The sequence below is a fragment of the Solanum tuberosum genome, unplaced genomic scaffold, assembly GCF_000226075.1.
Source record: "Solanum tuberosum cultivar DM 1-3 516 R44 unplaced genomic scaffold, SolTub_3.0 scf00127, whole genome shotgun sequence".
In the NCBI taxonomy this organism is placed as follows: domain Eukaryota; kingdom Viridiplantae; phylum Streptophyta; class Magnoliopsida; order Solanales; family Solanaceae; genus Solanum; species Solanum tuberosum.
The window spans coordinates 992,068-1,014,640 of NW_006239058.1; the positions used below are offsets into that span (position 1 = coordinate 992,068).

A 22,573-nucleotide genomic window follows, 5' to 3' on the forward strand; every position below is an offset into this window, starting at 1 on the left:
TTATTCCGTGTGCAATGAGTATTTTTTGCAATTGTATATTTCTTTCTTTTATTTAAAAAATGACTAGATCTTATTATTTTTTTATCGAATTAATTTTTTTTAGCCAAAATAATATTGTTTGAATTGTGTATTTTTTTTTTTAAAATGCAATGACTCTTTATTTTAATTAACTTTGTATTTTTTTCCAGATAAAAATTGTAGAAAATTGCAGGGATTTATTATTTTTAGCCAAATTTAAAAGTTTTATCCAAAATAGTAGTGTCTCAACTGTATTTTTCATTTTATTTCTTCTTTAGATGCCGTAGTAATTTATTTAACTATATATTTATTCATTACTTTTAGCTACTGAATAATGGATTCCCGCCAAGTTTTATGAATTTAGCTAGAAAAAAGTACTCCAAAAAGATCACAATTCTTTAAAAGATATATAAAATAACATATTCATGTAAAAAAGTTCATGTGAAAACACGTGTCTCATTTCATCAGGTAAAGTTGCTTAGGGGACGTTGAGACTATTCAAATTTCACTCATGTCCATAAGGATAATTCGGACTAAGTAATATCTAAGTATGCAGTGAATAAAAATACCCAAGTCCAAAAGAGTCCGAATATATTTTACCTTGTTTTCTCTACCAAGCTATTATATGTCTAACACTTAAACTTTTTTAGATCAAATACAAATATGAAATTAGGAATTGCTATGCTAAATTTTAGATTAAAATATTTAAATTTTGTGATTATCATGCCAAACTTCAAATAAAAAATATTAAAATTTGGAAACACCATGTCAAATATCACACAAAGTTGTATGAAGAATTTGCTTGTTAACAAATTATTTGATATTTTTCTTTAACAAGTCTAACTTCAAATCTATATATATTTTTTTATATAAAATTATTCAATCTAATAGGTTTATAAGTTGATTTTAGAGTTGCTAAACTTGCAAAAACTTATAAACAGGCTATACCTTAAATGAGAGTCATAAAATCGGCTATTTGTGCACTTCGGCTGTCTAGGCCCAAAATCACATTTTCGTATTCAAATGGGTATTAGGTCCTTTACAGGCCCAAATATTTTTAGGAAGGAATTTAAGCCCATGTCTTTTTTTTCACTTCCCGCTAATTTTACTTCATTTTTTGCCGCCCAGTAGATTTGGGTTCCTTATTTGGGAAATTTCTCAAATCTGTAGAGAGAGAGAGAGGAGAGAGAGAATGCTGGGAAGAGTAAGACGATCGACGATCAGCTCGCTGGAGCAATTGGAGCTGGAGAGGCCATCGTCGAAGATCATCAAAGCTGATTCTCTCTCCATATATGGTACTTTTTTCTTCTTATTGATTCGGCGTTCTTTGCAAATCATTTGGTATATATTCTGTCTTCTGCAATTGTAATTTGTTGATTCTAGGTGGCTAAATAAGAATTGAAGAATAGATTTATTAATATCTGATGTACTGGTGAGAAAGCTGGGCAGCAGCGACTAATGCCTCATCAGTGTAGATGTTTGATCATTATTGGGAATTGTTAAATGAGTTATGGTATTGTTGAGAGAAACGTAACGTTAAGTTGTATGTGAATTGATTTTGTGGAATGTGCCAAAGACTATAGATTCCTTTTCATTTGAATCTCCAAATTCCCTAATTTTTGTAATCAAATACCATAACCTGAGAAAATAACTTCCAATGACTAGAGAAGAAAATTCAGGATAAAATCGCTTTGAACGTAAATGACAATGAGTACCTAAGATTCAAGAGATAATTGATTTTACCAAAGGTCTAGGAGGACAACTATCACTCTATCAGTATTAGTTGACTGGTGACGAGGATCATATAGTTTGAGAGTTGGAAAAGTTTTAAAGCGTGGTTATGGCTGTTAGCATGTTGGACAGATTCTAACTTGACAATGGCGGAATGGAATGTGCTCATATGAACTATTGAGGCATAAGGAATGATAATCTTAAGATCATCTGTCTTAAAGTGGAGGACTAAGTTGCTCGGACTCTCCAAAAATGTTGCCGTACCCGTGTCTGATCCTCCAAAAATAGGATCCGACATGCACCCGTCTACATTTTTGAAGAGTCTGAGCAACATAGGTCGAGGAAGTATATATTTTAGTAATCACGCTTAAAGTATAAATGAAAGGAGTGGAGCAAAATAGGAACTTTCTCCCAGGGAGAGCTTAACAGGGTTGATACCAAGATGGTGGATACTCCAAGGAATCTCTGAGAGACTGGTAGAGCCAATCAAAGACATCCAGGACGGGAGTAATTTCAGTCAGTCAGGCCAATGAGTATCTGATTAATTAATGTTTCAACTTTTAATTTTTGTTCATTAAAAGCCATGCTGAAGGAAGGTTTTATGAGTCCTTGTAGTAGAAAGCAAAAGCTTCCTTGGTACGCATTTAAATTTTGTAGCTGAGTATACTATCTGTAAATATACTGGTAGAAGTAGATACATAGAATTAAATCAATTCCTGTCCTCCAAATTCCAATACAATGAATGAGGATGACCCCAGAAGACAATTATCATATGGTTGTACATCTCTAGCATGAGGGATGAGAAATCGAGTTCCAGTATTATCTCAGGTTACTGCCCGAACTGCAGTCTGTGTTAAGTGTGAAACAACTGAAGTAGTTATAGTCTTGCCAATAAAATGGTAGATACAGGAAACTCCATTCACTTGTGTTGCCTCGGTATAATTTTGAAGTTTTGCAGGAATATCTTAATAAAGCTTAAATGTCGATATGATTAGACTTGCTAAGGACTTTCAAATTTCACTGTGAAGTGTATGTCATGGTTTTGGGACAGACAGATCACATTGTCTATTTCAGTGATAACTGAACTTAAAAAGATGGTTTAGGTTGCTTCTGAGTTTTTCTAAGAGCATCTAAATGGTCTCGATGATCTTTTGGTTTTCAGAACTATGGATTCAATTTACTTCCTTTGGTCTATATATAATGGTTGCGGCTGCAAATAAAAAATCATTCGTTAAAGTGCTGCAAATAAATTAATCAGTCAAGTGTAGCTGCAGATAAATGTCTAAATTTTCCTTCCCTAAGAGAGTAAGAGTTATAGTGCTTTTGGTTTTCCCTTCTCAATGAATCATTCTCTCTTCTATTTTCAGAAAAACCAAATACTAACTAACTTTTGCCACCACATACACCTTTTGTCAACCTTAAACTATACATCTGACCTCTGATCTTTATCATTATGTTCAACAAATATGAATTTTAATTTGGGACGGAGGGGATTTGCATAAAGTTATGAACGATCAGAATGAATAACTTCATTGGAAGAAACTTTTACCCCTGTGCTCTTTGCCATCTCTGCCAGTTTATTTATTGTCATGTTATTTTCTACTTCAACTCTACGATGATCCTTTGTGTTGTTCCATCAAAAGTAGTGCAGCCTGTCAAACTTCATGTTTGATTGATGATGAAATAGCATTCAAGGTAAACATGAAAAAAACAAATTTCAGTTTTAGCATATGCATATCCTAGGTTTACATATAATCTGCCTATCCTCCAATTTGCTATTTGTATCAGTTCTATAGCACTTTCTCAGATTCAAGATATCACATTGGTATTGGAAATAATGGAGTGTGCCATAGATAAAGAGCCGATATACTTCTAAAACTGAATACTTAGTATATTTAGTAGTTGATAAATTTCCCCCCTTCTAATGCAGAGACAACACTTATGAAGCTACGGGAAGGCTCTCGGCGAGATACAAGCTTTCCTGCAGAGAGTTCAGTAGATGGAAATATATGTTGCATTACTTCAGGAGGTTCACCCAGAGAGGAGGCATCAATAACTGATACTGATTCTTCCAGGGAATATCTTGAAGATACCAGTAGTTGTCAGCCCACAGGCTCTTTGACAGAAACAAAGAAGAAGAACCTCTCACTTGCTTACATGTTTTCCAGGTATAGAAGTTCACAGTGTGCTGAAGGCATAAATGAGGAGGATGCAATGGATATGGAAGACAATACTTGTTCTACAAACTCTTTACTTAGTCCTAACAATTCTCAGTTGATGAGCAGCTCAGTACAGTCCACAATACAGGAACACATTTGTTCCCCTATGATTTGAGACAAGATTATTGCTCAAGTCTTCTACTTGTTGCATTGCTCTCATGGTGGTCTCTTTGTCATCTTGTATTTTTTATTTATTGATGTGCACGAGTTGTTTATAAATGATGGATGAATGAAGCCAATTCTTCAAATGTTGTAATTTAGTTCTTCATTTCCATGTTAATTGACCAGAAAAGGTGTAGCTTCGAGCAATGTTGGTCTAATTTTAATAAGTTTGAGCTTGATAGTTTTGAACCTAATGAAGTATACAACAAAGTCATCTGAATTTGTCTGCAACAACAATATCATGGTCAATTTAATTATCAATTCTTATAATCTTTTCGTCACAAGCATTGGATTGTTGAAACTCAGTTTGTTGAGTTAACTTGGTTGGTGGCAATACAAAAGTGGAGAATCTCTAAAAACTTTCTATAGTAGCCAGCAAAACCCCAAAAAAATAATACTAATTTGGATTTCAATTGGCCTCGTTGAGTTAAGCCAACTCTACTTGATCATATTTTCTATGTTTATTTTTGATAATATTATACTATGGTTTGTTGATAAATGAAGAAAGAAGCTAGTACATGTATTAAACTTGAGGGTTTATGTATTCTTTTGTGATAACTCGAGGATTTATTGTGACAATTTTAAAACAAGCAAAGGGCTTAACAGCGATTAAATTACTTCCATTTTGCGTTATTATCCCATCCGTCCTTTTACTTCCATTGCGCTCTATTTCTCACTATCCGGCGTATACGAGCCACCGACAACTCCGCCGGGATCATTAGCGGCCACCGTCTTCCTCCTGTTTCGTGATCTTCAACGGTGAGTCCTTCTCTTCCTCCTCAAACCCTAATTTTCGAGCTATACCCAGGCAAAATGCTCTTACACTGTCACGACCTATCGTCAATGCACCGGTCCAAATCCACCGTCATTGGCTTCTTCCACCGTATTTTATATTTCCATATCCATGTTAATCGAGACGCAACCAATTGTGGCTCCAAATCTTATGTACTGTCATTTCAACAATATGTGTGTCACTATTTGTATGGTTGTATTTGTGTTATCTGCTTGCTTGTTTCACTGTTGTCTTCTAACTATACAAATTTTTTTTTGCAGAGTTTTCTTCTAAAGAAACTAGTGGCTTCTAGTGATTTGGGAGGATCACTCTTCTGGTCAGCTGTGCTCTGAAGCATTAGGCGGTTGTTGTAAGTTGTGCTACTTCACTGTGATTATTGAGATTGCAACTTGATTTGTTTTCCAGATTCTAATATGTTAAAAGAGAGATTGAGCTAGCTGGAGGATAGTACTTCAATGCAAATCTAGTACAAGTATGTTTGATGCAGTATGTAATGTTGATAGATCTAAAGCAGAACCATAGCAAATGTGGATCCTCTTAATATCCAATTTGTTTAAAATGTTAAGAAAGTCAACTAATCGTGCTGGCAAGATACATTTTCCAATATTCTTTACGGTAATAAATAGAAGCTTGGCCGAATACTGCTCTTGATTTTATGCTTTGATAAGTGAATATGGGAGGACACCTCTATCTCTATTGAGTGTACTGGATTTTCTGTCAATGACTAATATTGCCTAGTTAGGTTAGAAATGAAAAGTCGTCCTCACTGAAGTAGCATCGGACTGAGGGCATGTTTGGATGTGCTTATAAAAAGTAACTTATAAGTCAAAAGTTAAAAGTCAGAAGTAGATGGTATCCTACTTTTGACTTATTTTTTTTAAAAATTGGCCTAAAAATGGGTTCTTAAAAGCACTTTATAACCTTTCCAAACACCCTCAAAACTGAAAAACTACTTAAAAATCAAAAAGCACCTAAAAATAAGTTTATCCAAACGGGCACCGAGTGCAGAATGTTTAGTTCGTCTGGTTTTGTGCCTGACCAATTTACTTATTTACGCATTAGAGAAACTCATACCTTGAATGATAGCAGGGAGCAAAGTGGAGAGGGCCACTAAGTTGTGACTTCTTTTGTTTTAATTTGTTTGTCTGATTTTGACGGAGTTTAAGAAAGTAAAAAAAAACTTTTGAATTTTGTGATCTTAAACTATATGTAGAATGTACCAAATGCCTTTTAATATTGTGGTTTTAAACATGTTATGTGGAAAGTTAGAATTAAAGAGTTGCCAAAAAGGAGAGAGGCATTCTTCTTGCAACGGACTAAAAAGGAAAGTAAGACAAACAAATTGAAACGGAAGGAGTATTATTTTAATAAATTAGATTTGTATGACAATATGATGATTGAAGGTGATATGGAAAGAGGTAGGTAGATTTAAAATCATACGGAGAGGAAATTGTCTCAAAAAACCTACAATTTTTCAGAATCAATACGGAATGCAACTTAGAATAAAACACACCAGAATAAAGGATCTGTATAGATGATACCATCAGTGTCCATGAGGAGCTTCTTTAGTTTGGTTAAGAACTGTATGTCTGTGTAAGGATATGTATGAAATTCAAAGAACCTATAGTTTTATCGAGCTCCTAATTTGCCTTAGTAAAATGAAATGTGCCTAAAGAGAGGAATGGATTAAGAGGAGTCATACAGTTGGTCCAGACCAGTTCAAAATGGTTGATGCACATGACCAAAATGATTGTTGGTGAATGCTCTGGCATATGACTTTTTCTGTATAAAGCAGCAGGCTTAGGTTCTGCAGGCTTGCTTGTAAAAAAGAGAATATACTACTTTTTCATAAAAAGTAAAAGATAATATACTAAGAAAACATGTATTTTTGTTATTTTAGATATAAATGTCAAATGATGTGGAAAATCCCAAAGATGGAGATGCCAGGAAGTCTCCGGATGCTTCTTCACCACCACCAAGTCTACATTCGACTTGGTACGATGGTTTACTTCAGCAAGCATCAGTTTATGGAGTAGCTGCTGGGTACTGTCTATCAGCATCATTACTTTCCATCATTAACAAGTGGGCCGTCATGAAATTTCCTTACCCAGGGGCACTGACTGCGCTGCAGTATTTCACAAGTGCAGCTGGAGTTCTCATGTGCGGGTGGCTCAAGGTTCTAGAGCATGATAAGCTTGATCTTAAAACAATGTGGCGGTTTCTGCCAGCTTCAATTATATTTTATCTCTCTCTTTTTACGAACAGTGAGCTTCTCCTCCATGCCAATGTTGACACTTTTATTGTCTTCAGATCAGCTGTCCCCATCTTTGTTGCAATAGGAGAGACCCTCTACTTGCACCAACCATGGCCTGCTATTAAAACATGGGGGTCACTGGGTACAATCTTTGCTGGTAGTGTGCTCTATGTCACTACTGATTACCAATTCACACTTACAGCTTATAGCTGGGCAGTGGCGTACTTAGTGAGCATGTCCATTGATTTTGTTTATATCAAGCATGTAGTAATGACAATTGGCTTAAACACGTGGGGACTCGTGCTATACAACAATCTTGAGGCTTTGATGCTTTTTCCTATTGAGCTGCTTATAATGGGCGAACTGAAGAAAATAAAGCATGAAATTCAGGATGAGTCAGATTGGTACAGTTTTCAAGTGGTGTTACCCGTAGCCCTGTCGTGTTTGTTTGGTTTAGCCATCTCTTTCTTTGGATTTTCTTGCCGTAGAACAATATCTGCGACAGGCTTTACTGTTCTTGGCATAGTGAACAAACTATTGACAGTGGTGATAAATCTAATTATCTGGGATAAGCACTCGACTCTTGTTGGAACAGTGGGACTCTTGATCTGCATGCTTGGTGGTGTTATGTACCAGCAATCCACGAGCAACAAGCCTAAGGCTGTGAACGATGTAAATCCACAAGCAGCTGATGAGGAGCAAGAAAAGCTTCTTGAAATGCAAAGTAGCATACAGAGAACTGAGAATGAGAAGCAAGTTACACAATCGGAAGATGAGAAGCAATAACATATTCTTGGGAAGAGTTCCCTTTTCATTGTTGTATGTCAAAGATATTGTTGAAATTCAATTATACACATTGTCAAAAACCCAGTGCTGTCTGAACTGCCAGATTGGGTATGTAGTCAGCTGCTAGTTACTTGGAGCGAATTCCATGAGGAAAAGGAGAGTAGATCGCTACATTTTAGTGGGTATGAAGTCAGCTACCTTCAACTTTGCAAAAGTACGTGTTAAGTTTATCTTCTGTAGTTTTGATTCATATTCAGCTAACTGATAACAGTAAGGTTTCTCCTCCCAATTCGAACAGCAGGTGATGATAGAGAAATATTGTAAGGTTTCTCCTCCCAATTCGAACAGCAGGTGATGATAGAGAAATATTGTAAGGTTTCTCCTCCCAATTCGAACAGCAGGTGATGATAGAGAAATATTGTAAGGTTTCTCCTCCCAATTCGAACAGCAGGTGATGATAGAGAAATATTGTAAGGTTTCTCCTCCCAATTCGAACAGCAGGTGATGATAGAGAAATATTGTAAGGTTTCTCCTCCCAATTCGAACAGCAGGTGATGATAGAGAAATATTTGTTTAATGCATTTGTTCGACATGGTGACAGACTATTCGGACTCCTGTACCCAAACCAGTGTCATGCTTCTTCCTAGTAATTTGTGTTACACGCTAGATGAATTTATCTTCTTCAAGTATGGTTAGTAAAGTCATGTACATGCTAGAAGTCCTCTTGAATGGGAATTTGCATGTAAATAGTGGTAATGTCGACAACTTTTTATTCATATGCAACTGTAAGGAAGGATATATCCTAATAGTCTGTCACAATGTACAAATGCTTTAAACAATTATTTCGCTATTTTGAATTGTTTTAAAATTGAGTTGACATGTCCAAAGCGAATCCAATTATCCACTGAAATCAAAAGTTTTTAGTATACCATAATGCGTCCAATTTCATTCAAGAAGATGTTCAAGCTCTTCTAATGAGCCCTTTAGAATTACTACAAGCACACATTTTTTTTTAAAGAAACGTTAATTGCAATGGCAGAATGATAGTATTACAAGATTGAATTCATCCTTCCCCTGCAGATTAAGGAAACTGAAACCTCCACATCCTAGTGATGAGTCATATCTCCTTGAGACATTATTCTGTCAACCAAGGTTGTTGAGCTGGTGTCCATGAGCTAAGTTCACCTTCTTTGAACCAAAGAGCTGCAGAAAGGAAATGAACAGATATATTACATCAATTCCCTTTCTGTTTTCAATTCAATCAGCACAAAAATCTTAAATTAGAAAGCACAAGAACTACTTAATCATTTCACTTGAAAACATCCTAATTATAGATGGTCTCAGTTTCTTCTCAACACGAATGAACTCCTCAGTCATCTTACTTTAACAACAAACAACAGTCTTGAACAAGATCTCTGACTTCTTCATAGTCATCATAGAGAGCTTGTTTTAGAATTTAACAACTTAAGTAGGTAGGTTGGTGGTGGATGAACAAGGCCAGTCAAAAAAGCATCTATATGAGGAATGAACAGGCAAGCTGATAGACTTTACTGCTGAAATAGTAAATAAAGGAACAAATACTGCTGTTTCACACTAGATACACTGATATTACAACTGGAAGTCTGAAAACAAAACAATCACGAGTACACTACTGACATAATAAATCACATCATAAGACAATAATGAACTTTAGTTGTATAATCATAAAGATCACAACCTTTCTAGACATTCGAGAGGCTAGAAACCCTCCCAGAACTCCCTTTTCTTTATTTTCTGAATACCCTTTTCCAACTGTCCTGCCCCTATTTCTACAGAAAAAACCACCCAATACAAACTGTCTCATGACAGTTACTAAGTTTCTTAATTGTTTATTTTGGCCTCCTGGAATAAGTTTTTATTACTTGAGGCTCATCACAAGCACATACTGCATAATTTGCAGTCTGTTTAAGCTCTACCGTCTCAAAAGGTGACGTCTCTTTAGGTATCCCATTTTGATTATGTTATAAACAATAAGATAGATAAACTAAAGAAAATGGGGTATTTTCATAAAAAGAGTGATGGTATAGATATCCTCAACATAACTTCATTTCTGGTCTTTCCTCATGATTACCCTATCATTGTTACCATAGGTAAAGTTACAAAGGAAAGTGAAGACAAAGGCACATTATAGCAAAACAGAGATGAGAGAGAGAGTTAGGCAGTGAACTGGAGAATCATATCTCAGTAAAACAATGTTCTTTTCCTCCATTTGTTCACACGACAAGTTAAATATGAATGGGGCGACCATTGCAACACTTACTAGTATCATTCCTGAATAGAAAAAGCATCTAGGTAAAGCCATCCAATGACAATCTCAACACTGGGGGTGATAACCCCAAAGTGAAGGCGGAGTGCAGTATTATCATCTTTTAACATTACTGTGAGCTCGTTTGTAGTCGAATAAATATCCAGGCAAAATTTTACTTATTCTCAAAGACATGGAAATTGAAGTCACTACTTTTAGACATGTAATGACTCTATCAGGCAAACAAACATAGTGCAGAAACCAGATTAAGTGATTCTGATGTTGCTTTAGCAAACATTTTACCTATTTCACGCTTGCCATTTTCAGGGCTATCACTTCCATGTACCACATTTCTGCAAACAGATTGTCATGGAAATCCAGTAAGTGCTTGGCAATATTGAGAGGTTGAAGTACAATGACTGTGTACTTATTGAACAATAAAGAGTAAACAAAACACTAATATCTGTTGTCCCGACCTTCCAGTTTGAACAGCAAGGTCTCCTCTGATTGTCCCTGGCTCAGCATTTAGAGGATTAGTTGCTCCTATTAGCTTGCGAGCAGATGCTACAACACCAATACCCTCCCAGGCCTTGCCAGAGATAGAATACAATCAAAGAAATTAGGAAGATCGGCAGATTGTCAAAGACACAAATAGGGTAAAACTCATTGGACTTTCATATAACTTGGTATCAACTGGTGAATGATGGAAATGGGCTAAATGGAAAGAATCCTACCATACAGACAACAGGACCAGAGGTAATGTAATCGATCAGCTTGGGGAAGAATGATTTGGATTGCAGGTCCTTGTAATGTTCCTGTAACAATTAAGAATTTCTGAGCAACTACAACCAAAACTACAAAATTAACAGGAAATAAATACTACAAATAGACTTGAGAAATGATTCATAACACAAACATAGTAATACGATTCTTTTTTCCTGATCGACAAAATAAACGTAACAACACAAATCTCTAGTTTTCTGAAAGCAAAAAAAGTAACTAAAAGTAGAAAAATCAATACAATCTTAATAGTACATATGAAATTAATTGTCAAACCATCCATTAGCTACTGCTTTACAAGGATTCATCTGTATGTGAAGGTCCTACTTCTATTTTGTACAGGATCGCGTTTCTTTACTTCCCATTAGATTCATGCTTCTTTTTATTTCCCATTAGTCCAACCTATATGAAACTGTGACATGAATGTTGTTAAAGATTAAACTTCCAATCCAGATGCATCATCAAAATTCATCCTATGGTTCCTATTTCCTACAGTTACACCATTTGAGAAGCATAATTCTGTGAACATATTGAATACTTTAGAGGAACTCCAAGCCTTAAATGGTAGGGAGGGAGGTAAAGAGGTTTCACGAGAGCGTGTGTGTTTGTGTTGGGGGTGGGGGTGGATGAGGGCATAAGTAGAACTGTAGGAATGTTAAGTATTTGAAATTCTTTTGTGTTATTCACATCGAAACTCAGCTCAGAAAAGACAAACCTCAGCCAGCTCTTTGGGGCATTGAAAAAGCTTCAATCCAGTTAGCTTAAACCCCTTTTTCTCAAATATTGAAATAATCTCTCCAACCTATCATAATTAAACAAGAACATTAAACAAAGAGCTAAGAATAATGGGTTTTCCTCTTCATAATTTTTTTTAACAATCCAAAGTCGAAACAAAGAAGAAAAAGCTGAAGAGCATACAAGTCCTCTTTGAACCCCATCAGGCTTAATCATAATATATGTCTCCTCCACTTCCTCCTGAAACAAGAAATTGACCCAAAAATACAATTGGGTAAGCAAAAATTCAACTAAAATACAGCATTATGTACAGATTAGAAGAGATATTAGCATACCATGGAAGCAACCAAGTAGGGAAGGAATATACGAGCTGTATGGTTCCTTTTGGAGCCATGGGAGCGCGATTGGGTACTCGCAAAAAGATGAAACGCTGGTTGAAATGCAGCTAAATTATGGTGTTTCTTGATGGGGTTAAGGATTAGCCTGCAAGAGGGTGCGCAGGATAAGCTACTGGTTTTGGAAGAAAGTGAAGAAGAAGAAGAAGAAGAAACACAAGGACTAGCTCCTACAATGCAAATACTCTCCATTTTTCTCTCTCACTTTCGCCTCAGGTTCCTCTTTGACACTAAATTGGTGCCACTCCTAAAAACTGAATTGCCTAAATTACCCTCCTTGCCTAACTTTATTTATCGGAAAATTTTAGAGATCTCCCCTCAAGTTTTGCTTCGTTTAGTGTTTTGAGTTTAATTTATTTCTATAGTAGTCAGCAATGTATGTTGTGGTATGAATGAGATTAGTTCATCTTAATCAAAGAAATAGAGAAACACTCGAGGGTTTCTTCTTTGATACAATGAGAATCTTGATTAATCAGGTCAGTGAATATCGAATACCAAATGATTATAGTCTTTAATGTAGTAACATTCCATAAGTGAAAACATGTAGGCTTCAATCTCGAATTGACTCAGTAATATAAAAAGCTTGGTTAAACACAACGAAGTAATGGAGTTCAGCTCGAATTAATCAAACTTCAAAAGTGTATATGCAGTGGAACAAGATAATGTCTTTTCTTTATGTACAATCCCTGAAATTTGTAAATATCAATCCGGGGAAGTACTAATAACATGTACATTTTTGACACACTACTTTTGATTGTCTTTCTTCTTTGGGATTGTGGGAAGGATAAATAGGATCAAAAAAATGAAAGAAATGTCAAAGCTATACACCAAAAAACTATTTTATATGCAAAATGAAAATGTCTGCCTAACTTTATTTCATCACAAACTCCATCTGAAAAAAGATGACACTCAATTTATCAGATGTTCTTATTGTTGAACTCCACATTGAAAATAGGCACACTGAAAATGACATTGTTGTTGAAGATGATCATATGATTGATCAGCATTTCCAGCAAGAGGCAGCCACGATAGGCTTCGATTTCCATCCAAGAACCAAGCAACCCTTCTCTTCTGTGATGGTGAATCCTTCATGTCCATTCACTTTAGCAAGCCACTGTTTGGCTTGTGACACCATCTTAATAGGTGCTGCTTGAAAACCTGCTCGGCTCATCCTCCTACGCCATTGGTCCACCCTCTCGTGCCTTTCCACCCTTGCTGGTCCCTCGCAGCTTACAATGTTCTTAATCTCCTCTGCAAAGTAAAATTGCTCTATCTTGGCTCGCCTGGTGTCATACTTAGGCAGCATGACATCAAGGGAGTCGAAGATAGCAGAGTAATAATGCAGTGCTTCCATGAATCTCCCGAGAAAAAAGGGTCCGTTGTGACTCGAGTCTTGCTCTACAAGGACTAGAATCTTTGGAGAAAGTTCATGAACTACCTGCAGAACAGAGTTGAGAGCACCGCGGCTTTCCTTCACCACGCAATGGAGCTGAAGAATGCTGTTAACCACGAGTATCTCGCCATCATATACTTTAATGTCCTTTGGTTTAAGGTTTTCCAAGTTGCTTTCCACAGCTGAAAACTCCAAATTGATACCAAGGCTTCTTGCATAGTCCTCAAGCTCATCTCCAATAATTTGCAATTTCTCGATATTCTGTCCAACAGCAGTGATCCTAAGGCGATGTGGGAGCTGGCCAGGGCGATTAACAAGACTCTGAATAAGACGACGCCATTGGTGACCATGAGGCAAACCAAGGCTCATTCCCAAATCAACCACATGAATGAAACTCTCTCCCTCAAAGGCTTCCAATATCGAGCAATTAGCTACAAAATGACCAAACTGAATATGTGGGCATGTCTCATAAAGCAACCTCAAAGCTTCTTCTTTCTTCTCCAAGGCAATGTCTGTTTTATTCATAGCAGGGGTAGCAACATAACCAACCGTGCCAAGCGGCTGCACCAGAGCCAGCCTATCAGCCAACCCCTGCATGAAACAGGACGCTACGCGCTGGAAAGACGTCCCAAATACTAATGCACTGGCACGTAGCTCCGATAACAACACCGATGCACGGGACTTATCTCTACAAGCCACAGCTTCAGCACAAGTAATTAAAAGCTGGACTAACTTCATACCTTCCCCATTTTCCTCCTCCTGATTAATTATATCAGCTGCTGCCTCTTCAATAGCCTCAGCAGCAAGGTACCTTTGGTTCAATGCCCAAACATGATCGCGAAAATGAATCCCTGGTTGCAATGACAAGCTATTCACACTATTAGTGCTACCAATTCTTGGTAAACTACAATTGCTGCTGCCACCACTGCTGCTATCAGTACTATAAAAAGTGCTATTGCTTCCAAAAGACTCACCAAGACTTGGGGTTCTCCTTAGCCTTTTAAAACTCCCACTGTCATTAGATAAAGTTGAAATGATCATGCTATTGGTAGGAGCATTTCTCTTCAAAACAGATGTGTAAGGATTAAGAGAATAAGACAGGTCTTTGTGATGACTAAGATAAAGGCCATTTTCCATAGGATCATAACCAATTTGATCACCATTACAAGGCTCAAGTGATAGAAAAACATTAGCCATATTATGAATCATTCTTATTCTTCTTTTTTTCTTTTGGTCTCTTTATTAATTCAAGAAACTAAAGCTGCTTAAAAGAAGACTAAACAGGTGAAGTGGGGTTTCATATATAATAGTTTTCATGGGCGTTGTTTTTTGTGTCGATTGATAATTTCGATAAATTTTGTCTTGATGCTATTGGATGTAATGTAATAGTAATAACTAATTTAACTACTACTTCAAAAAAGGACTTGACAGGGAGAGTTTGTCTGTGAAAAGAAATATTAAATTAAACATAGAGCAACCGATTAGCTCCCATGGCCTTGGACTTTAAAATCTGGTTCTTAGCCTGATTTGGTGACTCTACAGTCTACATTCTAGATTTCATGACGCAAACTAACCTTAACCATCATCTTTTAAAATAACCAGAAATTAGTTCCCTGTGACCCGCCATAAGTTCGGAATCAAGGGAGTACAGTCCCTCCTCAACCTAGTGGCGGAGTCAGAAATTTTAATAGTAACATGCCCTAAACCCCATAAGTGGGTTTAGGGATGTCAGTATGTTCGCAGATCTAATCCCTACCATGGAAAAAAGATAGACTCTCAGCTCAAAAGAAGTATAATCATAACAAGATAGAAAGAAAGGTACAACAAAATAGCACAATCAAAGTAAAACTACTAAATAAGAAGATGAGAAAAGGAGGCTAGCTCCCTCCATCTCCCTTGGAAAAGCACTATAACACATAGCAATCCTGAGCCATGTCCGCGATAAGCTAGAGATAATGTCATGTCTTATCGGATCACCATCCTCTAGTTTTTCTCCAGTCAAACTCTCACACCTCCTTATTGATACCTTCGCCATCTCCTCCTCACATGGTCTTTTCCACCATGAAGCCCACTCCCACAAAAAATTTGCCCTGTTCCGCCACACAATAACCATAGGTAACCGCCTAAACGACACACTTAATAACTTAATTGTTTAGCTACATGAATTTTCACTTTATTGGTGATGGTTCTATTCTCATCTTGTAATCCCGTCTCTCATTTCCCCTTACCTACAATTTTATTATTAGTTTTTTAAAAAAAAAACAGGTGACCATCCAATAAAAGTTTGATTAATCACACTTTTTTAAAAAAATAAAACATGTTGGTGTAAATGTGTTAACAGTACAATTTTTTTTGTGTGTGTTTATGACTTAATCCATTTTGTTTAAAGAATCATTTTTCCTATTCTATGATATTTTGTGTTCATGACGTTACTTTAAAATTAACAAAGATACCAAACAAAAACCAGAATTTTGGTAGTCCACTTTAATTCGGCTTAGAGTATTTTATGAAAGCTATGCTAACTTTTTAATATTTGAAGTTTACCGACATGAGAAGAAAACTATTTACTTTTTAAAAATATTTCATTCTGCTAAAAACTGGTAAAAAATCGAGGAACATAAATTGAGATCGAGTCAATCCATAAAACCGTGAAAGAAATTGAGGGACTAAGTCGATTTATTAAACCTATCCACCATGATTTTGACCCTCAATTTTTGACCTGTTTTTAGTAGTGGAAAAATTGAAAAGAGAAATATAGTAGTAACCTGAAACAATCAAAGCTAGTATAGTGGAGCAATTTTTGGTTTAAACAATGAAGTACTATACAAGCTAAAATATTTCCTTTTGCAAAACCAAATCTTATATGCTTTTTGCTAAAAAAAATAATCTTAGAGAATTATACACTTTAATTTATTTTATATTAGATAAACGGCACAAGATTAATATTGTTGCCCTCATTAGAAGCTTCCAAAGTTGTGAATATTATAGGAAATAGAACAAGGCAAATAAATAGCCAAGAAGTGGAACATGTCAACTCCATTGTTTTACTTTTTTTTTTTAAACTATAAATCGTCATGATAACTACTCCTATGGTTTCTTTTATTAAAACAAGAAAACAATGTCAAACCTTTTCGTCATTGGTCCAAAACCAATCTCTATTAATTGATGTTTGGTACTTCCTCCGTTCTTAATTACATGTCGTACTTATTAAAAATAAATGTTCTTTAACACTTGTCGCTTCACAAAATAAATACTATAACACTATTCTTCCTATTTTATTCTTGAGAGTTATTGGCCTTGAAAGCATGAATTTGATCAATATAGGAAAACTAAATGATTAATTCGTGTTTATTGATCGATTTAATTAATCAAAATAAATTAATTTATGTTCATTTGTTGAAAACTTGACTAAGGGTACAATGATAATCTTACTTAATTTCTTGTGACGTGAAATCTAAATGGTGACATATAAATAGGAATAGAGGGAATATTATTGAAAAAATAATTTAAGAATTAAGTAATTAATGCTAAGTGACAAATGTAAATGAAAATTCTATTTTTGGAATAGTGGACAAGTAAAAGTGACCCCATGAAATACTCCATCTGTCCAACAATAGTTGTCAACTATTGACTTGACGATAATAGTTGTCCACTATTGACTTGATACACCTCTTAAAAAACAATAAATAATAAGGGTAATATTATCATATCATCCTATAGTATTTAATAACAAGCGTAAAATAGACACAAAAGGTTATCTCTTTATTTTTAAAATTGGACAACTATTTTTACTATAGTGAACAACTATTATTGAAAGTGAGGACTTACATTATCAAACCTATTTACGTTTAAAGAATTCTTACGCAACAGGACTTATAGCTTGTTTGGATCAACTTTTAGAAGTGTGAATGTAGTAATTATTCTCAAAATCCACAATTAACGTTGGAGAGTGAATCCCAAATTTAGTGGAACCAAATATATTACCGTTGATAATTATTTAGGAATTTAATTTAATTATTAGGGTAACATCAGCCGGCTAACATAGGAAAAACTAAGTGCGTAATTGATTTGATTTGTAAGAAAAAATAATACATAATATTCTTAATTCTTCCTATGTGAACGTCATAAGAAAAGAAGCATTTACAGTTTTATGACTTTTTATGAGTGGATTATTATCAACATCACAATGTACATCGGCATAGCATATGCTAATCATGTACTTAAGGGAAACAAGAATACATATTTGCAAATATAAATAAAAATGAAATTCCTTTTTCAACATATTTTTTCAAAATACTCCCTCCGATTAAAAAAGAATGACCAACTTTTTTTTAGTCTGTTTCAAGTGACATGTTTTAGGCCACAAAATTAAATAATATTTTAATATATTTGATATAACTTTAATTTAAGACCATAAGATTAAATTTCGTGTCAAGTCAAAAGTTATTTTTTTTAAAACGGAGGGATTAATAACTTAGGTGGGAATAGAAGGTTCCTTCCTTGTACTCACTAAATTAATCAGTACACAACATTGGCCAATCTAGAAATACTTGCACTTTTTGCTGACAAAGCTTGGATTAATTTACTATTAATTGGCACTATCAGTATCCCATGCAAACTTAAATTAAATAACTATATTATGTTTCCATTTTATGGGAATTTTTTGGTACCAAAGTGAATTATTGATTTTGACTCAATAATTTTTAATTTGAGTTCACGTCAGTCCATACTTACCGTCATGCTTAGAAAGAGGAGAAACCTAACAAGTATCAATTGATGGCAACTAATATGCCTTTTAAATTGCTCAAGTCAATGTTAGCTTTGTATGCAACAATTTTTGGTTTTAACTTAGGGTATCCGACCAGCTTTCACCAACCTCGACTAATTCCACGGTACCAATTATGGTTAGATTCAATAAGTACACTCTTTTGAGTGTTATTGTGACGGGGTTGAACCGTTCGGTTTTTCTATCTATATCAATGTCTAACCAGCGAAGTCACCAGATGTTCAAAGGAGCAAGTGTTATGTATAACGGCAAGACAACAACTCACAAGACGTTCAAAGGAGCAAGTGTTATGTATAAAGGAAAAACAACATACCAGTGAAATCCAAGATGGAGTCTAAAGTGGATAAAGTGTATGCAGGCCATACCCCTACCTTAACTCGTGGGGGTAGAAAGGTTGTTTCTGAAAAACCTTTTAACTCGAGTATCACATATAAAAGTAGATTTAAAGGGAGAAAGCAGAAGTCTAAAGGAAACGAAAAACATTAAAACAGGAAAGAACAAATGCACAACACTGAGCAAATTCTATATTTCAGAAAATCTCATAAGAGTTGTGAACTTTAATCTCATCTTCCAATCCCAGCAGATTCGCGCTGATACAAGCAAAATCATTGTTCAAGCACTAAACCTAAGATGCATGAGCAAGAAATGCTAATGGTTATTTGTCTATGGTAGAAAATGAATTTGGAGAAACACAAAACTCTCTTCCTATTGCTTGCTCACCTGCCGGCAAAGTTTCTTTCCCCTTCAATCACAGTCCAGTTTGTTCATGTTAACTATCCAAACTTTGAGGTCCCAAAAAAAATCAAGACACAACCTAACAACTGCTTGAAATAAGACTACTGCTGGTAGTCAATGCTTTTTTGAGCATAACTAACTGCTTGTAGACTGTAGTCAATGTTACTGGCAATACTTTCTTTCTATGCCAATACAACTCGTAAAAGGAAAATTTTTATAATTGAATTATCCATAACAAGGATGGAGTAAGGGCATCAATTTTGATTATGACAAATTACAAAAGTTACCATGTTTTCAGGTAGTCTCATACTGATCATTACCCTACACCAAACACTGATCTCCAAAATCTTCTTCTAGAAGTTCCACGTCTATGTATTTGCTTCAGATCTTTAGCTGCAAGTAATGAGCAAATCAGAGAAGGACTAAATAGCAACATAAAATCATACCATCAGATTAAAGAAATGGTCTACTTGGTAAAGGAAGAAACTGCAGACATAAATTGCTATATGCAGCAGAGCATCTCGAGCAAGAAACCAAAAAAAAAAAAAACTAGAAATGTAACATTATTCTGGATCACAAATTAGCAGAGAACTAATTATTGGGGACAGACAGACCGGTTAATGTCCACTTCTTTTCCAGGCCCACAAAGTCTAATGACCAAAACAGGGAAAGCCCTTTGGTATGGATTAGTCACGTTTGAAAGAGATATTGCTATAACTGAAGATACCTGTAAGTCTTCCTGCAACATACAGAGCTTCTTCAGCAATGGGTCTCCACTGCTCAGCACATGAAAAATTAATTCCCAGACCAACACTAAGTCCTCTCAGGATGTGCACTGTACGGAGAACAGAAAACAGTTCCTCTGGAAAAGCCTATCATCAAAACAAACAATTTTCAGAATTGTTTTACAGTATATGCATATTTAATTCGCCAACAGGTTCAACTGGCAACTGTTATCACCATGTGAATGAAGGAAAACCAATGTTGTTAACTGCCAAAATACTATTGTTTCCAAAGGTGGGGACTTATGGTTAAACAATAGGAAATCTACTGAAGTTTACTAGGTGAAAGACATTATCTGTGGTCTTGGAATATCACAAGTAAAATTATGGACTGGGATCTTGACTGCAGCAATTTTAAAATTTATCAAGCAAAGAATAACGTTCTTAAGAGGTTGAAGGACGAAATACTGAGCACAGATCAGGGCGGCATCAATATATTTTGAGTTGTGAGATCCAAAAAAGCAAGTGAAATCTATATTCTTTTCAGACCATTGTGAATTCCTGTAACATGAGGAATACATCATTGGTGCTATTCCTTCGCAGTTATAATCCAATTGTATACCACCAAGACATTTATGCTTAAGGGATATCCAGACCTATGTTGCTCGGACTCTTCAAAAGTGCCAACGGGTGCGTGCTAGATTTGCCAAAAGTAGTGTATTTTTGGAGAATCCGAGACGGGTGCGGCATCAAAAGTGAAGAGTCCGCGCAACTAAGAATTCCAGACAACATTACATCATTTAAGGCAATGTAATAAGTAATATGAGAGTATGAGCTTTAGGATTCATTCTTCACGCAAGTTTTTCAGGGATTGATAGGAAATGGGAAAGTCAACATGGTTGAAGCCCTATGAAATTTGGCAGAAAATATGTATCAGAAAAGGAATTAACCATTTTATCACTCTCATACTATGTTTCGGGAAATATTAAGAATAAATTGGCCACATGATGAATACATGGCTGATGCACTTATAAAAAGTATTTGATGCTGCACGCAAGTATCAACATTCATCTCTAAATTATCTACTTCTAAAGTTCTATTTCCAGGATAGCGCTCAGCACAAGGATCCATCGGTTCATAGAATTGGGATAGGAAAGATATCAAATCCAAGGATTGGATTTGAAGAAGCGCGTATAATTATTCCAAATGAATACTAAGCAAGTTTAGTAAATCATGGGCTTTTGAACCATAAAGTCCATTTGCTGCACAAACAATCTATGAAACTGTTATATTCTAAATCCTTATGTTGGAATCTTGTACCAAAAGCATCCTCCAGATACAACTCCAAATTTCTAAATGCAACAAAATGACTTCCCCACCTCCCCAACCCAAAAGAAACAGAGAAGCAACACAAAAAGAACGGACACAACACATTACGTACAAATTAGGTATTTAGGTCCTAATAGTAACTTGCGTAATAAGATGCCATCCTTTCAATTTGCTCAACTAGTAGACCCAACTCTCAGTGTAGCTATATATTTTTTACCTAAGGAGCTTAAAGACATACCTTAACAGCAATCTTTTTTATTGAAGATTCTTCAGCGAAAGGTTGCAGCATCGTAACTCCAGGCGGTAATTTTGTGTCAAACATTGTTTGCGCCAGCCTAAGCATTTCATTCTGTTCATCCTCGCAATTGCTCAAGGTCTCAATACCAAGATCCCTGGGATATAAAGAGTACATATTACCAAGTACAACAATAAAATTGAAATAGATTGCTGCAAGTCTGCAGTTCTGTCGTTTACGCATTAGATCAGATTGAGCCGAGTCATAAAGAGTGCAGTTACAAAAAAATCAACCACTAGTTCTAGTTCAATGGTGATGAGCCTATGAAGTATGTCAAGGGATATATATATTTTCAGATGAAGAAAGATGTTTCATAGTGGGATTTCACTGGGTATGTTGTTGTTGAAGTAAGATGTTTCATAGATGGCATCAAGATGTTCCATAGATGCAAAGATACAAAAATAGCCAATATAACTGTTAGCTCCATTACAAAATGCTCCATTCTAACTGTAATTGAATGGAAGATCTTTTCTTATTCCAGTAGGTGAACAGTGAATAAATACAATACATAAGGTGCTAACTAAGGAAAGAAATAAAGAGTGATTCCTACAGATCTGCAGTGATCCCTATAAATCTGCTGCCTATATATAGCTATGTATATTACTAAGATTAAGTCTATATACATTCTATAACACTCCCCCTCAAGCTGGAGCATATATGTTGATCATGCCCAGCTTGTTACAAAGATAATCAACTCGAGTTCCATTCAACGCCTTTGTGAGCAAATCAGCTACTTGCTCTCCTGTCTTCACGTAGCCCGTGGAAATCAAGTTTTCCTGAATCTTCTCACGAATAAAATGACAGTCAACCTCAATGTGTTTAGTTCTTTCATGATACACCGGATTTGAGGCAATATGCAAGGCAGCTTGATTATCACACCAAAGTTTTGCTGGTGTATGATATTCCAACCCAATTTCAGTTAGAAGATGATATATCCACATAATCTCACATGTAGACTGTGACATAGCTCTATACTCAGATTCTGCACTGGATCGAGATACAACACTTTGCTTCTTACTCCTCCATGACACTAGGTTTCCTCCAACAAAGACACAATAGCCTGTAGTCGATCTCCTATCAATTTTGGATCCAGCATAGTCAGCATCTGCAAAACACTCAACACGAGTATGACCGTGATTGCTATATAATATCCCAA

The 22,573-nt window shown here is 35.7% G+C and overlaps 5 protein-coding genes across 12 annotated transcripts in view; 2 read left to right on the forward strand and 3 right to left on the reverse strand.

Annotated features, from left to right (window-relative positions):
* The first annotated feature begins 1,151 nt into the window (after window positions 1-1,151).
* On the forward strand, window positions 1,152-4,319 carry LOC102593366 (uncharacterized). The gene is made up of 2 exons (XM_006351434.2): window positions 1,152-1,313; window positions 3,680-4,319. The coding sequence occupies exons 1-2, from the start codon at window positions 1,211-1,213 to the stop codon at window positions 4,081-4,083; spliced, it is 507 nt and encodes a 168-aa protein (XP_006351496.1). The 5' UTR covers window positions 1,152-1,210; the 3' UTR covers window positions 4,084-4,319.
* Window positions 4,320-4,749: 430 nt separating this feature from the next.
* LOC102593689 (GDP-mannose transporter GONST3-like) lies at window positions 4,750-8,771 on the forward strand. Of its 7 annotated transcripts, none has more exons than XR_001473934.1 (4): window positions 4,751-4,889; window positions 5,184-5,272; window positions 6,824-8,238; window positions 8,489-8,771. XR_001473934.1 is itself a non-coding variant. In XM_015310511.1 (3 exons), the coding sequence occupies exon 3, from the start codon at window positions 6,830-6,832 to the stop codon at window positions 7,961-7,963; it is 1,134 nt and encodes a 377-aa protein (XP_015165997.1). In that variant the 5' UTR covers window positions 4,750-4,889; window positions 5,184-5,292; window positions 6,824-6,829; the 3' UTR covers window positions 7,964-8,282. The 7 variants fall into 7 exon arrangements, 2 of the variants coding, with proteins under 2 accessions (XP_015165997.1, XP_015165996.1); XR_001473937.1 differs by having other exon boundaries at window positions 6,824-8,177; window positions 8,512-8,771; XR_001473933.1 differs by lacking the exon at window positions 8,489-8,771 and adding an exon at window positions 8,289-8,482.
* A 97-nt stretch (window positions 8,772-8,868) lies between these two features.
* On the reverse strand, window positions 8,869-12,399 carry LOC102594235 (nucleoside diphosphate kinase 2, chloroplastic). Its single transcript, XM_006351437.2, has 7 exons — window positions 12,098-12,399; window positions 11,946-12,002; window positions 11,743-11,829; window positions 10,982-11,062; window positions 10,724-10,836; window positions 10,551-10,600; window positions 8,869-9,166 (listed from the first exon to the last, which is right to left on the reverse strand). Exons 1-7 carry the CDS (start codon window positions 12,347-12,349, stop codon window positions 9,099-9,101), a joined length of 708 nt encoding a protein of 235 aa, XP_006351499.1. The 5' UTR covers window positions 12,350-12,399; the 3' UTR covers window positions 8,869-9,098.
* Window positions 12,400-13,120: 721 nt separating this feature from the next.
* On the reverse strand, window positions 13,121-14,694 carry LOC102586835 (DELLA protein RGL1-like). Its single transcript, XM_015310482.1, has one exon. It carries the CDS (start codon window positions 14,685-14,687, stop codon window positions 13,158-13,160), a length of 1,530 nt encoding a protein of 509 aa, XP_015165968.1. The 5' UTR covers window positions 14,688-14,694; the 3' UTR covers window positions 13,121-13,157.
* Window positions 14,695-19,271: 4,577 nt separating this feature from the next.
* The window catches only part of LOC102594574 (uncharacterized protein slr0889-like), a 14,008-nt gene continuing 10,706 nt past the window's right edge, over window positions 19,272-22,573 (reverse strand). Inside the window, exons 10-12 of one of the 2 annotated variants that reach the window (XM_015310512.1) lie at window positions 21,361-21,514; window positions 19,811-19,943; window positions 19,272-19,464 (exon numbers count right to left, since the gene is read on the reverse strand). In XM_015310512.1, coding sequence (XP_015165998.1) covers window positions 19,388-19,464; window positions 19,811-19,943; window positions 21,361-21,514 — 364 coding nt within the window. In that variant the 3' untranslated portion in view covers window positions 19,272-19,387. Of the gene's footprint in view, window positions 19,465-19,798; window positions 19,944-21,360; window positions 21,515-22,573 lie in introns of both variants that reach the window. The other variant, XM_006351438.2, reaches the window with a different exon arrangement.